The sequence below is a fragment of the Delphinapterus leucas genome, chromosome 12 (assembly GCF_059928025.1).
Source record: "Delphinapterus leucas isolate spDelLeu-1000000601 "Yukka" chromosome 12, BTC_Dleu_Yukka2, whole genome shotgun sequence".
In the NCBI taxonomy this organism is placed as follows: domain Eukaryota; kingdom Metazoa; phylum Chordata; class Mammalia; order Artiodactyla; family Monodontidae; genus Delphinapterus; species Delphinapterus leucas.
Window position 1 is genome coordinate 15,437,187 of NC_143140.1, and position 16,787 is coordinate 15,453,973.

The following is a 16,787-nucleotide window of genomic DNA, read 5'->3' on the forward strand; positions in this document are numbered from 1 at the left end:
CATATAGAGAATTAGTATATTGTAGTCCTACAGATCAGTGAAAAATTAAGTTATTGGTAAATTAAAGGTTTATAATACTTGGTAGGAGTTCAAGTTGCAAAAGGCAGTTCAAGGCTGGAAGGAAAATACACTGCTGTGAAAGTAACCTCTCTTGAATTATGTGAATTTGCAGTTGTAATCATTTCCTTTTGAAGAAAGGAAATACATATGCCAAACACCTATAAACGGCTTGTTACATTATATATGTTTAATATAATCTGAAAACTTTGCAAAAATACATTTACACATTTTAACCAAGACTAGTTGTTCCTCTAAGAAACAAAAAAATGCTTAATTTAGTCAAGAATAATAGCAAATCATAAACCTTTCTTAATTTTGTGAATAGAGTCTAGAAGTTTACATTTTGTTAAAATAAATCAAGTTTTATTTTCATGATCAAATTACATTACAATTTTTTTCAGATTTCAGCATGATGTCTTTTTCTAATTGAAGTATAGTTGATTTACAATACTATATTTATGTTTATTTATATGATATTTCAGGCAAACAGCATAGTGATTCAATATTTTTATAGATTATACTCCATTTAAAGTTATTACCAAATAGTGGCTATATTTCCCTGTGCTTCACAATATATCCTTGTACGTTATTAATTTTATACATAGTAGTTTGTATCTCTTAATCTCCTATTCCTATCTTGACCCTCCCCCATTCCTCTCCCCACTGGTAACCACTAATTTGTTCTCTATAACTGTGAGTCTCTTTCTGTTTTGTTATATTCACTAATTTGTTTTATTTTTTTATTTTTTGTTTTTGGCGGTACGCGGGCCTCTCACTGTTGTGGCCTCTCCCGTTGCGGAGCACAGGCTCCGGACGCGCAGGCTCAGCGGCCATGGCTCACGGGCCCAGCCGCTCCGCGGCATGTGGGATCTTCCCGCACCGGGGCATGAACCCATGTCCCCTGCATCGGCAGGCGGACTCTCAACCACTGCGCCACCAGGGAAGCCCTGTTTTATTTTTTTTAATTCCACATATAAGTTATATCATACAGTATTTGTCTTTGTCTGACTTATTTCATTAAGGATAATACTCCCTAGGTCCATCTTCCTTGTTGCAAATGACAGAATTTCATTCTTTTTTTATGACTAATATTCCATTAGATAGATAGGTGATAGATAGATAGATAGATAGATAGAAAGATGTGATATATATCACTTCTTATTTAGCCATTCATCTCTTGATGGACTTAGGTTGCTTCCATATCTTGGCTATTCTCAATAGTGATGCTATGAACATTGGGGTGTGTGTATCTTTTCAAATTAGTGGTGTTTTTGTATTTTTCAGGTATGTATACCAAGGAGTGGGATTGCTGGATCGTGTGGTAGCTTTATTTTTACTTTTTTGGGAAACCTCCCTACTGTTTTCCACAGTGGCTGCACCAATTTACATTCCTACCAACAGTGTACATTAGGCTTTGAAGAGAAAATAACCTCTAATGTAGGGAAGATGATCTCCATATACAAAAGAAAAGAACCATTTTCTGAACCATTTATCATTTATCTGAATCATTTATCTTTACCAAAAGAACCATTTATCAAAAAGCCTTAAATAAAGTAATAAATTAAGTGAAACTCATATCTTCTTATGTTGTTTTATGTTGTTTTCTTTGTACCCCCAGGGACTCAAGCAGTGCCTGTTGTACAGCTGCAGCTCAATAAATGTTTGTTGAATTGCTGTTTGTAAGATTCTACTGTGTTTGGTAACTAGGGAGAAAATCTGATGCAATGGTAGGTCTAAGGTATATGAGAAGGGTTTGTGAGAGATGCTGATAGATAATTGGGAACAAGGAGAATCATCTTGGATCCCAGGATGAGCAATGGACTACCTTAGAAATGATATTTTAGCAGCCGATTGATGTGATTCGTTCGGTTTATTAGACAGTATGAAAGATGAACCAGAGTGAGGGAACCCATTGGCCAGAGCCTAGTAAAAAGTCGATGAAATAATGCAGGCTAAGAATAATGAAGGTCTTCATCACAGGTGGTAGATTGGGCTGTGCATCTCATCACCACAGAGGGAAGGATTTTTTGTGTTTGTTTGATTGTATGTGTGTCTTGTATCTGAGTCTGAGGTTTACCTTGATTTGTGGTCTTGCAATTTGTTTACTAGATGAAAAGGACTGGACAGACACAAATACATATATGTGTATGTGAGTTTCTTAGGGGACAGCATCTATCAAAAGAAATTTCCTGATGGAGGCTAAATGCTTCCTATAGTGGGTGCTTAGTGTTTGGGGGGAGAGGGAGAGAGAGAGAGAGAATGAATGAAGGTGAATGAGAATCTCTAGACTCAGCTATTGCTCACTTCAGGTGCAGTGGAAGGAATTAAGAAATTTGACCTAAATCAGAAGATTGTAAATAAAGTGGAAGACTGACCCTCACAACCTCTGTTCCAGACTCCTTCCAGGGAGTATTATGAAGAAGCCAGAAACCTAACAACTAAATTCCATGGATTCTCTTGCAGCTGGAATCCTTGATGTGATTTAGGATCCCCTAGTCCGATGTACGGGCCTGAGACTTGAACTGAACCTGAGTTAATGGAGGGCCACGTGGCATCTGGGCGTTGATCTTGCTGGTCTCTTTAGCGGCTCAGTGTGACTGTGGTGGTGGAGTCCAGACAAGAGCATCTCAGCCGAGGAGGTGGGGCTCCAGCCATTGGGACACTGGCTTTCTGATTCTACAGCAGCGGTCCCCAGACTTTTTGGCACCAGGGACTGGTTTCATGGAAGACAGTTTTTCCACGGACGGAGGTGGGGAATGGTTCAGGCAGTAATGCGAGCGATGGGGAGAGGCAGATGAAGTTTCACTGGCTCACGCACCGTTCACCTCCTGCTGCGCAGCCCGGGACCCCTGTTCTTACAGCTTCCTGGCTGAGGAACTTTCAGTAGCTGGTTTTATGCTTTTGTTTTGGAGATCAGACCCAGAGCCCACTTCTATCCCCCTTCCAACAGTTTTGTAACACCAAATTCTATTACTTAACCTTTTTGCTTAAAAGACTGTGATGTTTTTTTATTTTCAACTCAATTCTGACACAAGGGACCACTCTTTCCAAGCATCATTTTTTAAAAAAAATTAGTCACCACTGGACTGCACTGGAATTTTACTGCCCGTCTGTTACAGAGTAGAATCAAAGAGACAGTTTCACGAAAAAGGGGACAATTGTGTTTTGGGACCAAGAAACCATTTTTTAACTGCACCTGTGTTTTGACTTCATGGGCAGTTATGTATAATTGTCAGGCTGTCATTCACTAGAACATACACAGTGGATGCTTGTTTGCTGATACACAAAGACTCTAAAAGGTGATTTGGTTTCAACTACATTTCTGAGATATTTGGGAGCATTCATAATCACTTTATTATTATCTTAGCATGCTTTCCTATTTCTTTGCTTAAGTACTTACATTAATACCACCATGAGCCAGATTTTTATTATTTCAGAGAATAGTTCAAGTTCCAACTCATCTAGGAAAATGTTTTGGACCAGCTAAGCCAAATAAGTCTCCCTGATCCTTTCACCCAGAATTATTATTTTCTAAAGAACAATTTCTTTCCGTTCTTTATATATGTTGTCGTAAACTGCTAATTTATGTTTACATATAACTTACCTTCTAAGCACAGTGTACATACCCTGGAGTCAAGAAGTGTGCTTTAGAGTTAAGGTTAGGGTGAGTTTTTCAACAATAGAGTTTGATGTCATAAATTTCTAAAACAAGCCTCCAGGGTATCAGGCTAGCCGATGTTTAATTTCAGTCACTGTCAGGGCTCCTTCCCATACATCCCCCAGGTCTTTGGAGGCACTTAAGCGATCCAGCCTTCTCAGAAGAACTCTCCTGGCTTTAACCTCCCCATCACTATTGGCATGGGCCCTTGATCATGCCTTGTTGTATAAGTTCTGTGCCAAGATTGGGAAAGGAAATATAGACCATGCTTGCTTTTCTCAGTAGCCTTGTATGTACGTCCCAAAGCAGTTCTCCATCTCAGGTGCTACATGCAAACTGCTCTGGTCTCTGCCCCTCCCTTCCTCTTGGGGAAAGCCCTCATCTTCCTTCGGGACCTGTAACTTTGGCCTTTGAAACTTCAAAGCACTGGTTCCCATCCCCTCCTACTGCAGAAAAATGTAGCCTAGACTTCACCAAGGAGAGCCGGGAAGAAAGGTGGGATTTCGGTCCTCTGGCTTCTGACCACTTTGGGGATGGAGGAAGGAGAAACACAAAACAGAAGTAAATGAGGCGCCGTGTCAATTAACAGAGATTCCTCTTCATCCCCCCATCCCCAGTCACTCGGCATCTATCTGTGTGCCCTATTTATAGTAAGTGATCAACAAATACGCATGAACTGGTAAGGATGTTATTAAGAACTTCCCGCTTAAATGATTTATTTTGCATTATAGGGTGATATAGATATATATTCTTTTTTTTTTTTTTTGGAGAATTGTTTTGGCTACACCAAGTGGCTTGCAGGATCTTTGTTCCCTGACCGGGGACTGAACCAGCACCCTTGGCAGTGAGAGCACAGAGTCCTAACCACTGGACCACCAGGGAATTCCCAGGATGATATTTATATTTTAGATGTATAGAGAATGATATTTACTTTTATAGGCATTCATCTTTATTTCCTTCAAATACGTGCCACTCACCACCCAAACAACTTGTTTACAACTGGAATCTTGGAGTTTCTTGAATTGAGTACACAGATATTAAAATAATACAATGATTATTACATAGTGAAACAATGGAAAAAATCACATCCATGGAGAAAACCAAAGTTTCTATATCAATGCTTTTCTTCTGATAGCATTGCATATTTTAGAAGGCTCTCCATTTTCTCTGTAGAAAATTTAAATCAGAGATTTGTGATCATATATTTTGCCAACCTGGCTAATCAATAAGAATATCTTGTTAATTCTAGAATTGAAATGTACAGATAAATTTCACAAAAAGATTCTACATTTGCAGTCCTGCATTTACTGTAATACCATATAGTCAAATATGAATTTCCATGCATTATTCGTAATAGAACACTGTCACATATTTGATATGGATTAAAGCGTTAAAACATCAGATACAAAAAATAAATATACTATTTATGGTTTCAGTACCAGTATCCTGATTCCAAAAGCGAATCTTATTATGAGGACAGCATCTTGACAGTGAGTGATCTCAGAGTGATGTGAGGGGAATACAGACTGAGAAAAGGGCATGAAGGTTGGTTTTTTTAAGAGATAGTTTAGTGGAGCGCTGCACAGGGTTATGGAATAAGTAGATTTTGAAGAAGTGGGAGTCATGAAGACCGCTCTTCCCTCCCTCCCTCCCTTCCTTCCTGCTTTTCTTTCATAATTTCTGCTGGTAAAAAAGGAGGAGTACACTGGGAAATAAGTCAGCCAGGTTGATGGGGACTTGGGTTGGGCTTTTTCTTTCATTGCAGAATAAGGGAGTCCTGTCTATAGGTAGAGGAAGAAGCCCAGGAAGAAAGAGGTGTGAGGATGTAACATGAGTTCTGTGCTGAGAAACGGCACAATCTTGCTTCTTTCACTCTGCTCCCTGTGGTGGTATCCAAACCAGTCATATGAACACGGCCCATTGCTGGAACCAAGGAAGAATTTTAAATGCACACGAGAAGAGGGTACAGATGCATCCAGGCCACCAAGACATGGCATCCAGGAGGCTGTGAGTCCTGGCCGGGTCTGGAGTGATGCCTGTGGGGGGAGACACTTGGGCACATCCTTCTGGGAGGAGAGCTCTGTCCCCTGGTGGCTCTCGTCCTTAGGAACTACTCTGTGGGCTGGATTTTTCCCCACTTTTGGTGAGACTGGAAGAGAATGCCCCTCTAAGGCATCCCATGGAGAAAGCGAGAACCGGAGACCTCATTCAGACCCCAATCAAGAAGCCTCATCTCACCAACCCTCTTGCTGTGGCCTCTGGGGAAAGAGTCATTGCTTCCTGTGCACCTAGCATGGCCTGGAAGACCCCACGGTCTAAGTTGTACCAGCACTTAGCGGACCATCACTGGGTTCCCAAGTCACCAAAATAACTTTTTGAGTGTTTCAGAAGGGCACAGTCGCTTGAAGTCAATTTTGGGAATAAATACCATAGAGGAGCTGAGAAATGAGGGGAAGTAGAATTGACTGAGACTATAGCATCTGAGCTCAGCATGACTGAGCTCATTGGCAGACCTTTTGCTTTTCCATGGTCAGCTTTGTTCACATACCATCAATTAGCCACGATCGAAAATGGACATTTCCTCCCTGTGAGCGCTTTCCTGAGTCCAGAAACACTTTCATTTGCAAGTTGAATCTGCATTTATTCTCATGCTTTGTGTGAGCTCAGTATAAGATCTGAAGTATGTGAAATTATTTATGTATTTTTAATATTTTATTTTATACAATTTTTAAAGGTTACACTCAATTTACAGTTCTTACTAAATATTGGCTATATTCCCCGTGTTGTACAGTACATCCTTGCAGCCCATCTTACACCCAAGAGTTTGTACTTCCTACTCCCCCTTCCCTGTATTTCCCCTCCCCCCTCCCCACTGGTAACCACTAGTTTGTTCTCTATATCTGTGCGTCTGCTTCTTTTATGTTATATTCACTAGTTTGTATATTTCTTAGATTCCACATACAAGTGATATCATACAGCATTTGTCTTTATCTGTCCGACTTATTTTATTTTATTTTATTGGCCACACCATGCAGCTTGCAGGATCTTAGTTCCCTGGCCAGGGATTAAACCCAGGCCCTGGCAGTGAAAATGCTGAGTCCTAACCACTGGACCACTAGGGAATTCCCTGTCTGATTTATTTCACTTAGCATAATGTCCTCCAAGTCCATCCATGTTGCTGCAAATGGCAAAATTTCTTTCTTTTTTATGGCTGAGTAATATTCCATTGCATATATGCCACATCTTCTTTATCCATTCATCTGTTGATGGACACTAGCTTGCTTCCATGTCTTGGCAACTGTAAATAATGCTGCTATGAACACTGAGGTGCATGTATCTTTTCAAATTAGTGTTTTTTTGTTTTTTTCAGATATACAACCAGAAGTGGCATTGCCAGGTCATATGATAGCTCTATTTTTTAGTTTTTTGAGAAACCTCCACACTGTTTTCCACAGTGTCTGCACAAATTTACATTCCCACCAAAAGTGTACAAGGGTTCCCTTTTCTCCACATCCTCTCCAGCATTTGTTATTTGTGTTCTTTTTGATGATGGCCATTCTGACAGGTGTGAGGTGATATCTCATTGTGGTCTTCATTTGCATTTCCCTGATGATTAGTGACATTGAGAACCTTTTCATGTACCTGTTGGCCACCTGTATGTCTTCTTTGGAAAAATGTCTATTCAGTTCTTCTGCCCATTGTTTAATTGGGTTGTTTTGGTTGTTGAGTTGTATTAGCTGTTTATATATGTTGGATATTAACCCCTTATCAGTCATATCATTTGCGAATATTGTCACCCATTCAGTAGGTTGTCTTTGCATTTTGTCGATGGTTTCCTTTGCTTTGCAAAAGCTTTTAAGTATAATTAGGTTCCATTTGTTTATTTTTGCTTTTATTCCTTTACTTTAGGAGATGGATCCAAAAAATAGTGCTTTGATTTATGTCAAAGAGTGTTCTGCCTACGTTTTCCTCTAGGTGTTTTATAGTATCTGGTCTTACATTTAGGTCTCTAAACCATTTTGAGTTTATTTTTTTTATATAGTGTTAGAGAATATCCTAATTTCATTCTTTTACTAAAGTATGCAAATTTAGAATGATATATTCAGGTAGAAAATAAAGCAAAGACGCAAACAAAATTAGTTTCAATAAAATAGGAATAATAATACTGTCTACTTCATAAAGTTATTATGTGGCTAAACATATGCATTTCTTCTTAAAATTAGGTTCCATAAATGGTCAACTCTTCTGTAGATTTTAATGCTGTCAAATACATTCACTTTTTCAGTTCTTTAATAGCAGTCATTTGTTAGCCAGTGATACCTAATGAGATAGAAATAAATTTTTCCTTCTTTATATTTCAAAATATTTCATACATACAGGAGTATTATGTAACATATATGTAAAGCATAAAGAAAAAGAACAAAACATACATCATACATTCACCATGAAGCTTTAGGAAAAAAACATTTCTATTACTTTTGAGGCCCACAGCTGGAAAAATTTCATATCTCTATGAAAAAATATTTATTTGTTGAGTACATTTATTGTTCAGTATGTTTACTGCACTCAACAAGTTAAAACAAGTTTAGTTTACTGGACAGATGTATACATATACATATAGAAACTTGTTCATTGTGTTGTTCAAATCTCCCTATCATTATTTATTTTTGATCTGTCTGATCTGTCAACCACACAGAGAGAGGTGTGTAAAAATATTCTACTCTGATGGTAGATTTCTCTGTCCTAATAGTTTTATCAATTTTTTGGCTTTATAGGTTATTATATGCAATCAAGTTTAGAATTGTCACATACAACATGAAGTGAACACTTCTTTAATAGTAACACCCTCTTTATCTCAAGTAATGCTTTTTGCCTTACGTATTACACCAGTTTTGTTTTGCTGTTGTTGCTGTTTTGTTATTGTTACTCTTTCCCTGGAATATATTTTTTCCATCATTTTATTTAAAACATTCTGTGCTTTTATAGTTTGGGTATTTCTCTTCTAAACCTCATTTAGCTGAATTTTTTAAGTCTAACATGATGAACTTTGTCTTTTCATAATGCTGTAGTCCATTACACTTACCGTGACTCCTGATATGTTGGATTGTTTCTGCCATCACATGCTCTATTTCTAATTGTCTGTGTTTGTTTGTTTCAATTCTTATCTTCTTTGGATTGACTTTTTTCTCATTCCATGTTTTTCTATCTCCAGATTTGGATGTTATACACTGTACTTCAATTATTTTTGGTGGCTGCCTACCTGGAATTTTTGTTTTCAGTCACATGTACAAAAGTTAAATCTGAAGTTCTCGCTCACAGAGCCTCCGTCCATGTCCCCAGGGCAGCTGTCAGCTTCAGAGCTATATCATCTCGGAATAATGCTCCCGTTTCATACTTCTCCTTTGAGGAACTCAACTCCATACTCTCTCCTCAGCTCAAACATGAATTAAAAGTTATCCTTTTAAATATTTTATCCAGCATTTCTAGCATTTTTGGCAGTAAGATTTTCCAGGATATTTAGTCTTCAGTATAAACGCATTTGTTTTTGTTTTTGTTTTTTCTCAAGACGGACTAAAAAATACATTTATATATGTATGACTTTTCCATTCAGCAAAGATGTATCAGCTACTACTAAGGGGATGTATGTTTTTATTAGCTGGCTGAACTGTGCACTTCTAACACTATTTACTGTTTGGTAGAAGAGAAGTGTCATGTACAGAAACAGTAATAATATATGGTAGAAATAATATTAAGTAGCCTGTGAGGGACCAGAGGAAACGCTATGAGATGCATTAGAGAAAGGTTTCATCTCAGTGCTCTGCACAAATATATTGTACAAAGGTTTCCTGAAACAGATGCCTTTTGATTGGACCCTATAGGATGGATAAAAGTCCTTTATGTTTGAATTTTTAAAAGTCAGAAAGACTTTGATTTTCAAGCTGTTATGCCTTAGTATAAATCATATACTAAATCAGGAGTTGACAACCAGGTGCACGGGCTAAATCTGGCCTACCATCTTTTTTTGTAAATAAAGTTTTATTGGAACACAGCCATGCTTACAATTTACATATTGTCTATGCTACTTTCCTGCTACAGCAGTACAGCTGAGTAGTTGCCAACCGATATTGCCTGGCCCACAAATTCTGAAATATTTACAAACTGGCCTTTTACCGTAAAGTTTGCCAGCACCCAAACTAAAACATGTTCTATATCATTATACGTTTATAGGGAAGCTTTTTCTTTAGCCTAGCTTTCTCCTTCTCATTTATATATATATATATATATATATATATATATATATATAATTTAAATATGTTTGACTTGGTGGTTCTCACAATAAATATTTATTCATGCACTCCCTGTCTGCTCAGCTCAGCATTTTGGAATGGGTCAAACAGCTCTTCAATAAATTGATCAGACATTCTTGCATGCATTAAATAAAATATCACAATATCCTCTCTCAACTGAAATTAGCTGGCCTTTAAACTGGGAAGGGTTTCAGATTCTAAACTACTTTATATGCTAGTGCAACTATGTTTGCTTTAATTATGAGAATTAAAATAGAAAAAAGTGTCAGTTGGCAAAGCAGGAAAGGGATTTGAGAATTTTTTAAGTAATCATTAAAGTTCTGCTCAAAAGCTGTTGATGTTAAAATGAAAATATAATGAAATCCCCATACTTCAAACACTGCAGTGCTCGGACTTCACTTATTGAATGCAGTTTCCAGGGAGTCCCAGTTCCCCACAGTTATCATAGATGTGGAGCATCATGCTAACTGCCTTAACTGACAATAGCATGTGTGTTCTCTGATCCTGGGGAAACTCACATCCAGCAAACGAGCTTAGATACACAGATACATCTGCTTAGACATTTCCCACGAGTTTCTCTTTTGGTGTAAGAGCCAATGACTATTAAGCCTGGGACAATTTTCTTAGTTCTCATCAACAAAATGAAGGCTTCCTTTCTCTGGAGAATCACCGGCTGTCACGGTGCTCTGTACAGAACATGGAACCGTTTCTGTTTGTAGCAGTTTGAGAGAGAGGGGTATGGACTAATGGGGAGCGGAGGAAACCTCAACCATATTAAGTGTGAATGTTCTTGGGGAAATGCTTTGCCTCAACAAATGTAGTTGCCCGAAGTCCAGCAGTTATCAATAAAGAGTAATAGCAACTCTCATACATATGACCTGGGAGAGATCAAGCAAAACTGGGGCATGGAAAAATCTGAATATTTGCAAGTTATGGTTTAGAGCTTGTAATGTGATACGACAGATCTAAGCTAGCTCAACTGTAACATATATATATATACACACACATATAGGTATATACGTACAGACAGTCCAGTCTGTGTCCTGTGTGGAATACTTGATGCCACACAGATGTCTCCAGGAATGGAAGTGAAGGAAGATACTTCATGGAAGACAGCTTGCCTAGCAATGTAGTTTAAAATAGTCATTTCCCAAGTATGCATCATGCTTCAACCATGGATCTTGGGACCAATTTACTGTGACAAATTTTTTAAAAACAGTAATCTGTATTAAACTTCAAACAGAATAAGACAGAAAATATCAGAGCACATTCTACAGAGTTAGGCTAAGAATCTTGTATAACGTTTGCCTTATATACACATGACTGTGGTTGTAAGATGTGGAGTCCCAGTCAAAAATACTTTGAAAGTCACCTGTCAAAGAAGCAGAGTCACGGAGTGGATACAGGAATTCCACTGTTGGGAAATTATATGGAATGATTATATAGAGTCTATTTATATACGGTTCAGTGCTAATAAGCACTACTGGAGCTAATAGAAGACAGGCTAATACATTTCTTACCTCTGGTGGTAAGGTTAGGGGGGAAAGTTCAAAAGCTAGACGCCTCTTCTGCTACGAAAAAGTGTTTTTGTTCCCGTTTCCAGCATTCCCTTAGCTTGCTCCCATTTTCTCTTCTGCCCAGGAGATTGCATCAACAATTTGAAAGCTATAAGGAGCAAGTGAGAAAAATAGGGGAAGAAGCACGGCGTTACCAGGGTGAGCACAAAGACGATGCTCCGACCTGCGGGATCTGCCACAAGACCAAGTTCGCCGATGGCTGCGGCCACCTGTGCTCCTACTGCAGCACCAAGTTCTGCGCGCGCTGCGGGGGCCGCGTGTCCCTGCGGTCCAACAACGTGAGTAGAGCCGCCCACGGTGCGCACAGGTGGATGCGCCCCGCCTCCCCCGTGACCAGAGCAGGGGACGAGCGATGCAGATAATTCATAAAAGATGCGCTTTCTGTATGTGTGTATCTCGATAAATGATTCCCATTCAACACCAACAGATTACCTATGGGAGCAAGTTTATTTTCTGAAGAAAGTAGTTAATGTAGATTTAGTATCGTGAATTATGAAACCCTTGACGCGTGTTACCACCAATTCTTCTGGTACAAAAAAAGCAGAACAAAACAACCTACCTTGAATTTCTGCAACATATGTTTCAGATTGAATGAAGATAAAATCAAGGTAGATTGTGTGGCATTAAATTTAACCCAATGCAATCATGTATAAAGCAATAATTAGCCTCTGTGAGAGTAACTTCAAATATGCTATCATGTTAAAAAAAGAAAAGAGTGCTAAGTCTTATGAAAATTATTTGGATATTTAAAGAGTGTGTCAAAATTTTAATTTCGTGGGGGAAAGTGGTGGTTTACCCTTATATCTTCCTAATCTGGAAGATCACAGTTAAAATTAAAGTGAACCTACCCATCAACATTGTATTCTTTGGTAGTGTATTTGAGTTGTAAGTAGGGTATTATTCTAAAATCTCTTCTAGGGGAATTAAGACATTTAGTAAAATAGATGCATTATTAAACTTAAGATGAGCCTACTATTTTCTTTGTAGCCTTAACTTCTCCGAGCAACAGCATCTTTATCTATGAAACTGCATGGTAGTAATTAATGCATATGGTTGTTATGAGAATTAAAACAATTCAAATCTATGCAACTTTAATTTTTCTTTATGTTCCGTTCTTATGGTCACATAAGTTTTCTTTTTTCTTCCTAAAAGTTATGTGTTTTAGCTAATCCTCGTATGCTACCTTAAAGCCTTTCCAAAACAAGCTTGGATTGAGATCGTGTCTGGTGCATAAAAAGTGCACAGGACCTATTTGTTAAATTTCCCTTCTTTAGTTCTTGAACACACTTTTTGGAATGAATTCTTGCAAATGAGACCTGTGACGGTATTCAAAATATTAACAACTCATGCAGTAAGGGTACTGTCCAATCTGAAAGGGTGCTGACGCTGAACGCTAGGGTGCAAATGGGCTGAGTGCCCATAGCTGTTGAATGCTTTTAACTTCACATTATAGGTTTGAGGCAATCCAATAACATAGAATCAAACTCATATTTTAAACAGGAGAGGGGTTTAAAGGAAATTGAGCTAAGAGGTACCTGTGCTTTTGAGCAGACAAGCAGGCCTAATGTAGTTCATCCATCTTTACTAAACCCATTCAATCTTGGAAAAAATATTCAAAAAACAAAACAAAGCACAACTTAAAATATTTAATCTTGGACAAAGGACACAAAATTGAATAAAGTTGTTTTTCTCCTGTGACACTGTAAATTTTGAAATACCTGTTATGAATAAATCTTCCTTGTGAGATAATTTATGGCTAAATGGTTAACAGATTTCTTTTCCCATTTTTATTTATTACAAATACTTCCCATTCTTAGATTTTTCCAGGTCATAACTATAAATATTTTAAGAGTAATTTGATATAATTATTCATTCAAATTTTATGCATTTAAATATGTCTTTTCAATAATAGGTGGACTAAATATGGTAGTGAATTAAGTTTTCTTTCTGAAGAATGATTTAAATGTAGATTTAATAATCCAAGTTCTCGAAAGTTCTGAAATTATAGTGCCCAACTTTTGTACCTAACTTATAGCAGGATCAGTATATGTGTATTTTCAACAAAAGATTGAACAGTGACTATTTTTTGGTAAGAATAAATATTTACTTTTTAAACTACCTGTGCTTTTATATTTTAAAGTAACACATGATTGCTTTCTTAAAATCTGTTTATTAATATATGCCTTATTTTTGTTTTTCTCTTCTTTTCCCTCTCTCTTTACTCTGCTTCCTTGGATGCTTTCCCAAAGGAGGACAAAGTGGTTAGAATCCATGATTTCTTTTCTATCGTTTGTTATTACAATGCTGTGAACTTTATTAAGTGAATGTTTCACCTAGTGTTGTTAATCACTATATTTCACAAAGAAATTACATGCTAGGAAGAGCTCATTCGTAGCTCTCATTGAAAAATAAAATGAACATCTAGGAGCATTACAGAGTTTTATATTAATAGATAAAGTCTGGGTAGTTTGTGTTCATGGGAACAGTGATATTTTAACATAATTTAAATCATTATGAAGCTCATTTGTCCTCTTAGCTCCCTGAGTTTTGAGGATGATTCATCTGCCTTGAGGAACAATAAAGTCTAATGGGCCTTACCTTTCTCATCACCCATTGGATGCATGGCGGGTGATTTGAAACTCTACAGCAGGAGCAATGGGATGTACTGATTTAGTGGAGAGAATGGATCAAATTAAAATCAAGAGCTCAGAATAAAATGATTGTTCTATAGAACACAAGTAGCAGAGTTGTCATATTGAACCACAGTTTTGCTCTTTTCTTCTCCCTCATGCATTGAAATCACTCCTAAGGAAGTAAAAGGTCACCTTTAACTCTTATCAGCCTTGGAAATCACAGAGGATGTACTCAGTGAGATAGGAGACAAGTGGACTCTTACAACAGCCTGTCCTTTGCAGACATACTATACACTTTCATTTGGTGTAAATTACAATTTCCCGGTATGAGACTGAGGCAATGAGTATTTTGGGTTCAATATATCAACTCAGCTGCCTCTGTTCAACTGTTTTAAAGTTTAGATTACATACTGCAGTGTGTAGGCAGCAAGCCTGACATTAAGCTGAACATTAACTTGTGTTTTTAAACTTGATGTTAGTATATGTTCATAAGTTTTTTCTATGAAAAAGAAATCAGGGTATTATATAGGGTAGTTATTTTCACTAAATGTGTTTGCCTGTACCATTGGTGGTACGTGAGATCATTCTAGGGGCTATTATTTTAATGCAATACCGGTTTCCCCCACTATCTGAAAATAGAGATTTTCTATGAAAACTTTTGTAAGACCAAATGGCATAAAGAGAAGAAACAATTACCTCTGGACATATCTTGCTAACGAATGCACAAAATAAATCAGATAAGGCACAAATGCCCACAGACACATTTCAAAGCTGTGGTGGCTGGATGCTGAGGTGCTGAGTGCGGTCCCTGGGGAAGGAGCTTGGCAGGGCTGCTCTCTCTGCTCTGGGTGTGTACTACCTCTATAACAGCTCACTCCAAAACAAACACGGAACGCTAATTTTCACATCTCACCTTTTTTCTTTCGTAAAAGCAAAGTGGAGTGAAGGGAACTTTTAAAAAGCGGGGGATACGTGTAATGTATTGTATTAGGAAAAAAAACATAATTAGACTATCACACTTTTGGTTTCATGAACACTACTTTGGATGAGTCTACATTTGAAATGTAGGTAATTTTAAAATCCTTTAAAGAATAAAAGTTTAAGTACATAAATAATGCTGGTGTTGTGCAGACTTCAGCTACTTCCGTAGGGCTGGCCAGATTGATTGTTCCCATACAGGTAGGGTATTTGTGCTTGTTATGATTACTGACTCTGTAATAAGAATTCAGGGGGATTTTGTGGTTGTCAGTCAAAAATAGAATGAAAAACCTGTAAAATACAATCACTTTCAATTATTATCTTCACTTTGATTAGAACGCATATATCTACCGTTTATGTTTAAATACTTCGTCAAAATTTCATTAAAATGCTTCTTAGCTGATTGAGGTTGACAATGAATTTCCATTTTGGTCCAAGGAAACTGAAGCCAGATTTTGTCTTAGTTGTGTTAAAGAGAATAGCCAAGTATTAAGCAAAGTACTTGATTGTTATTTCTTTCCCTATTCCTCTGAGATCTTTTATTTTTCGTAGAGAAATTATAATTTACAGATGTGTGGAGGGGGTGCTTTTATGAGAGGAAAGCAAAGACTAATAAGGATGAATAAAACTTTCCTAAAAGGAATCTCCATCTTGTTCAATAAAATAATGATAAGGTCTACTTAGTTTGTTAAATTGGTGAATAAAGTGACTAAAATACTAGTGTATATGATATGAAGACCTAAGGATAGCTAGGACATAAATATTTCTTTACTGAGTCCAGTGAAAAGTATTAATGATCACATCTTTTGCAACCTGGCAATATTTTATTTCAAAACTTCACTCTTAGCCTAAATCACCTCTAGTAATTTGGGAGATTGTGTACTTATAAAGAAAACAGCTTGTCATGAAGAATCACTTTGCACTTGACGCATGTATAAAATAATCTCATTATAAATTATTACGTGTGTAAAGTGCAAAGTGCACACTCTGAGAGATAAAATGATAATTTTTATTTCATCGAAAGACTTCTCTGAAGTCTAAGTATATAGGGATACTGTGGATTTCCCCACAGCCTGTTTAAATTGGTTTTTTTTTTTTAACATCTTTATTGGAGTATAATTGCTTTACAATGGTGTGTTAGTTTCTGCTTTATAACAAAGTGAATCAGCTATCCATAACCATATATCACCATATCTCCTCCCTCTTCCATCTCCCTCCCACCCTCCCTATCCCACCCCTCTAGGTGGTCAAAAAGCACCGAGCCGATCTCCCTGTGCTATGCGGCTGCTTTCCACTAGCTATCTATTTTACATTTGGTAGTGTATATATGTCCATGCCACTCTCTCACATCATCCCAGCTTACCCTTCCCCCTCCCCGAGTCCTCAAGTCCATGCTTTACGTCTGTGTCTTTATTCCTGTCATGCCCCTACATTCTTCAGAACCTTTTTTTTTAGATTCCATATGTATGTGTTAGCATGCAGTATTTGTTTTTCTCTTTCTGACTTACTTCACTCTGTATGACAGTATCTAGGTCCATCCACCTCACTACAAATAACTCAATTTTGTTTCTTT

General features: G+C 37.5%; 1 protein-coding gene across 3 annotated transcripts in view; it reads left to right on the forward strand.

Annotated features, from left to right (window-relative positions):
* LOC149747831 (regulating synaptic membrane exocytosis protein 1-like) overlaps positions 1–14,160 on the forward strand; it is a 197,169-nt gene extending 183,009 nt beyond the window's left edge. For 2 of the 3 annotated variants that reach the window (XM_089921735.1, XM_089921737.1), the window contains 2 exons: positions 11,668–11,881; positions 13,853–14,160. In XM_089921735.1, coding sequence (XP_089777861.1) covers positions 11,668–11,881; positions 13,853–13,927 — 289 coding nt within the window. In that variant the 3' untranslated portion in view covers positions 13,928–14,160. The remainder of the gene's footprint in view (positions 1–11,667; positions 11,882–13,852) is intronic. The other variant, XM_089921736.1, reaches the window with a different exon arrangement.
* Positions 14,161–16,787: the final 2,627 nt, after the last annotated feature.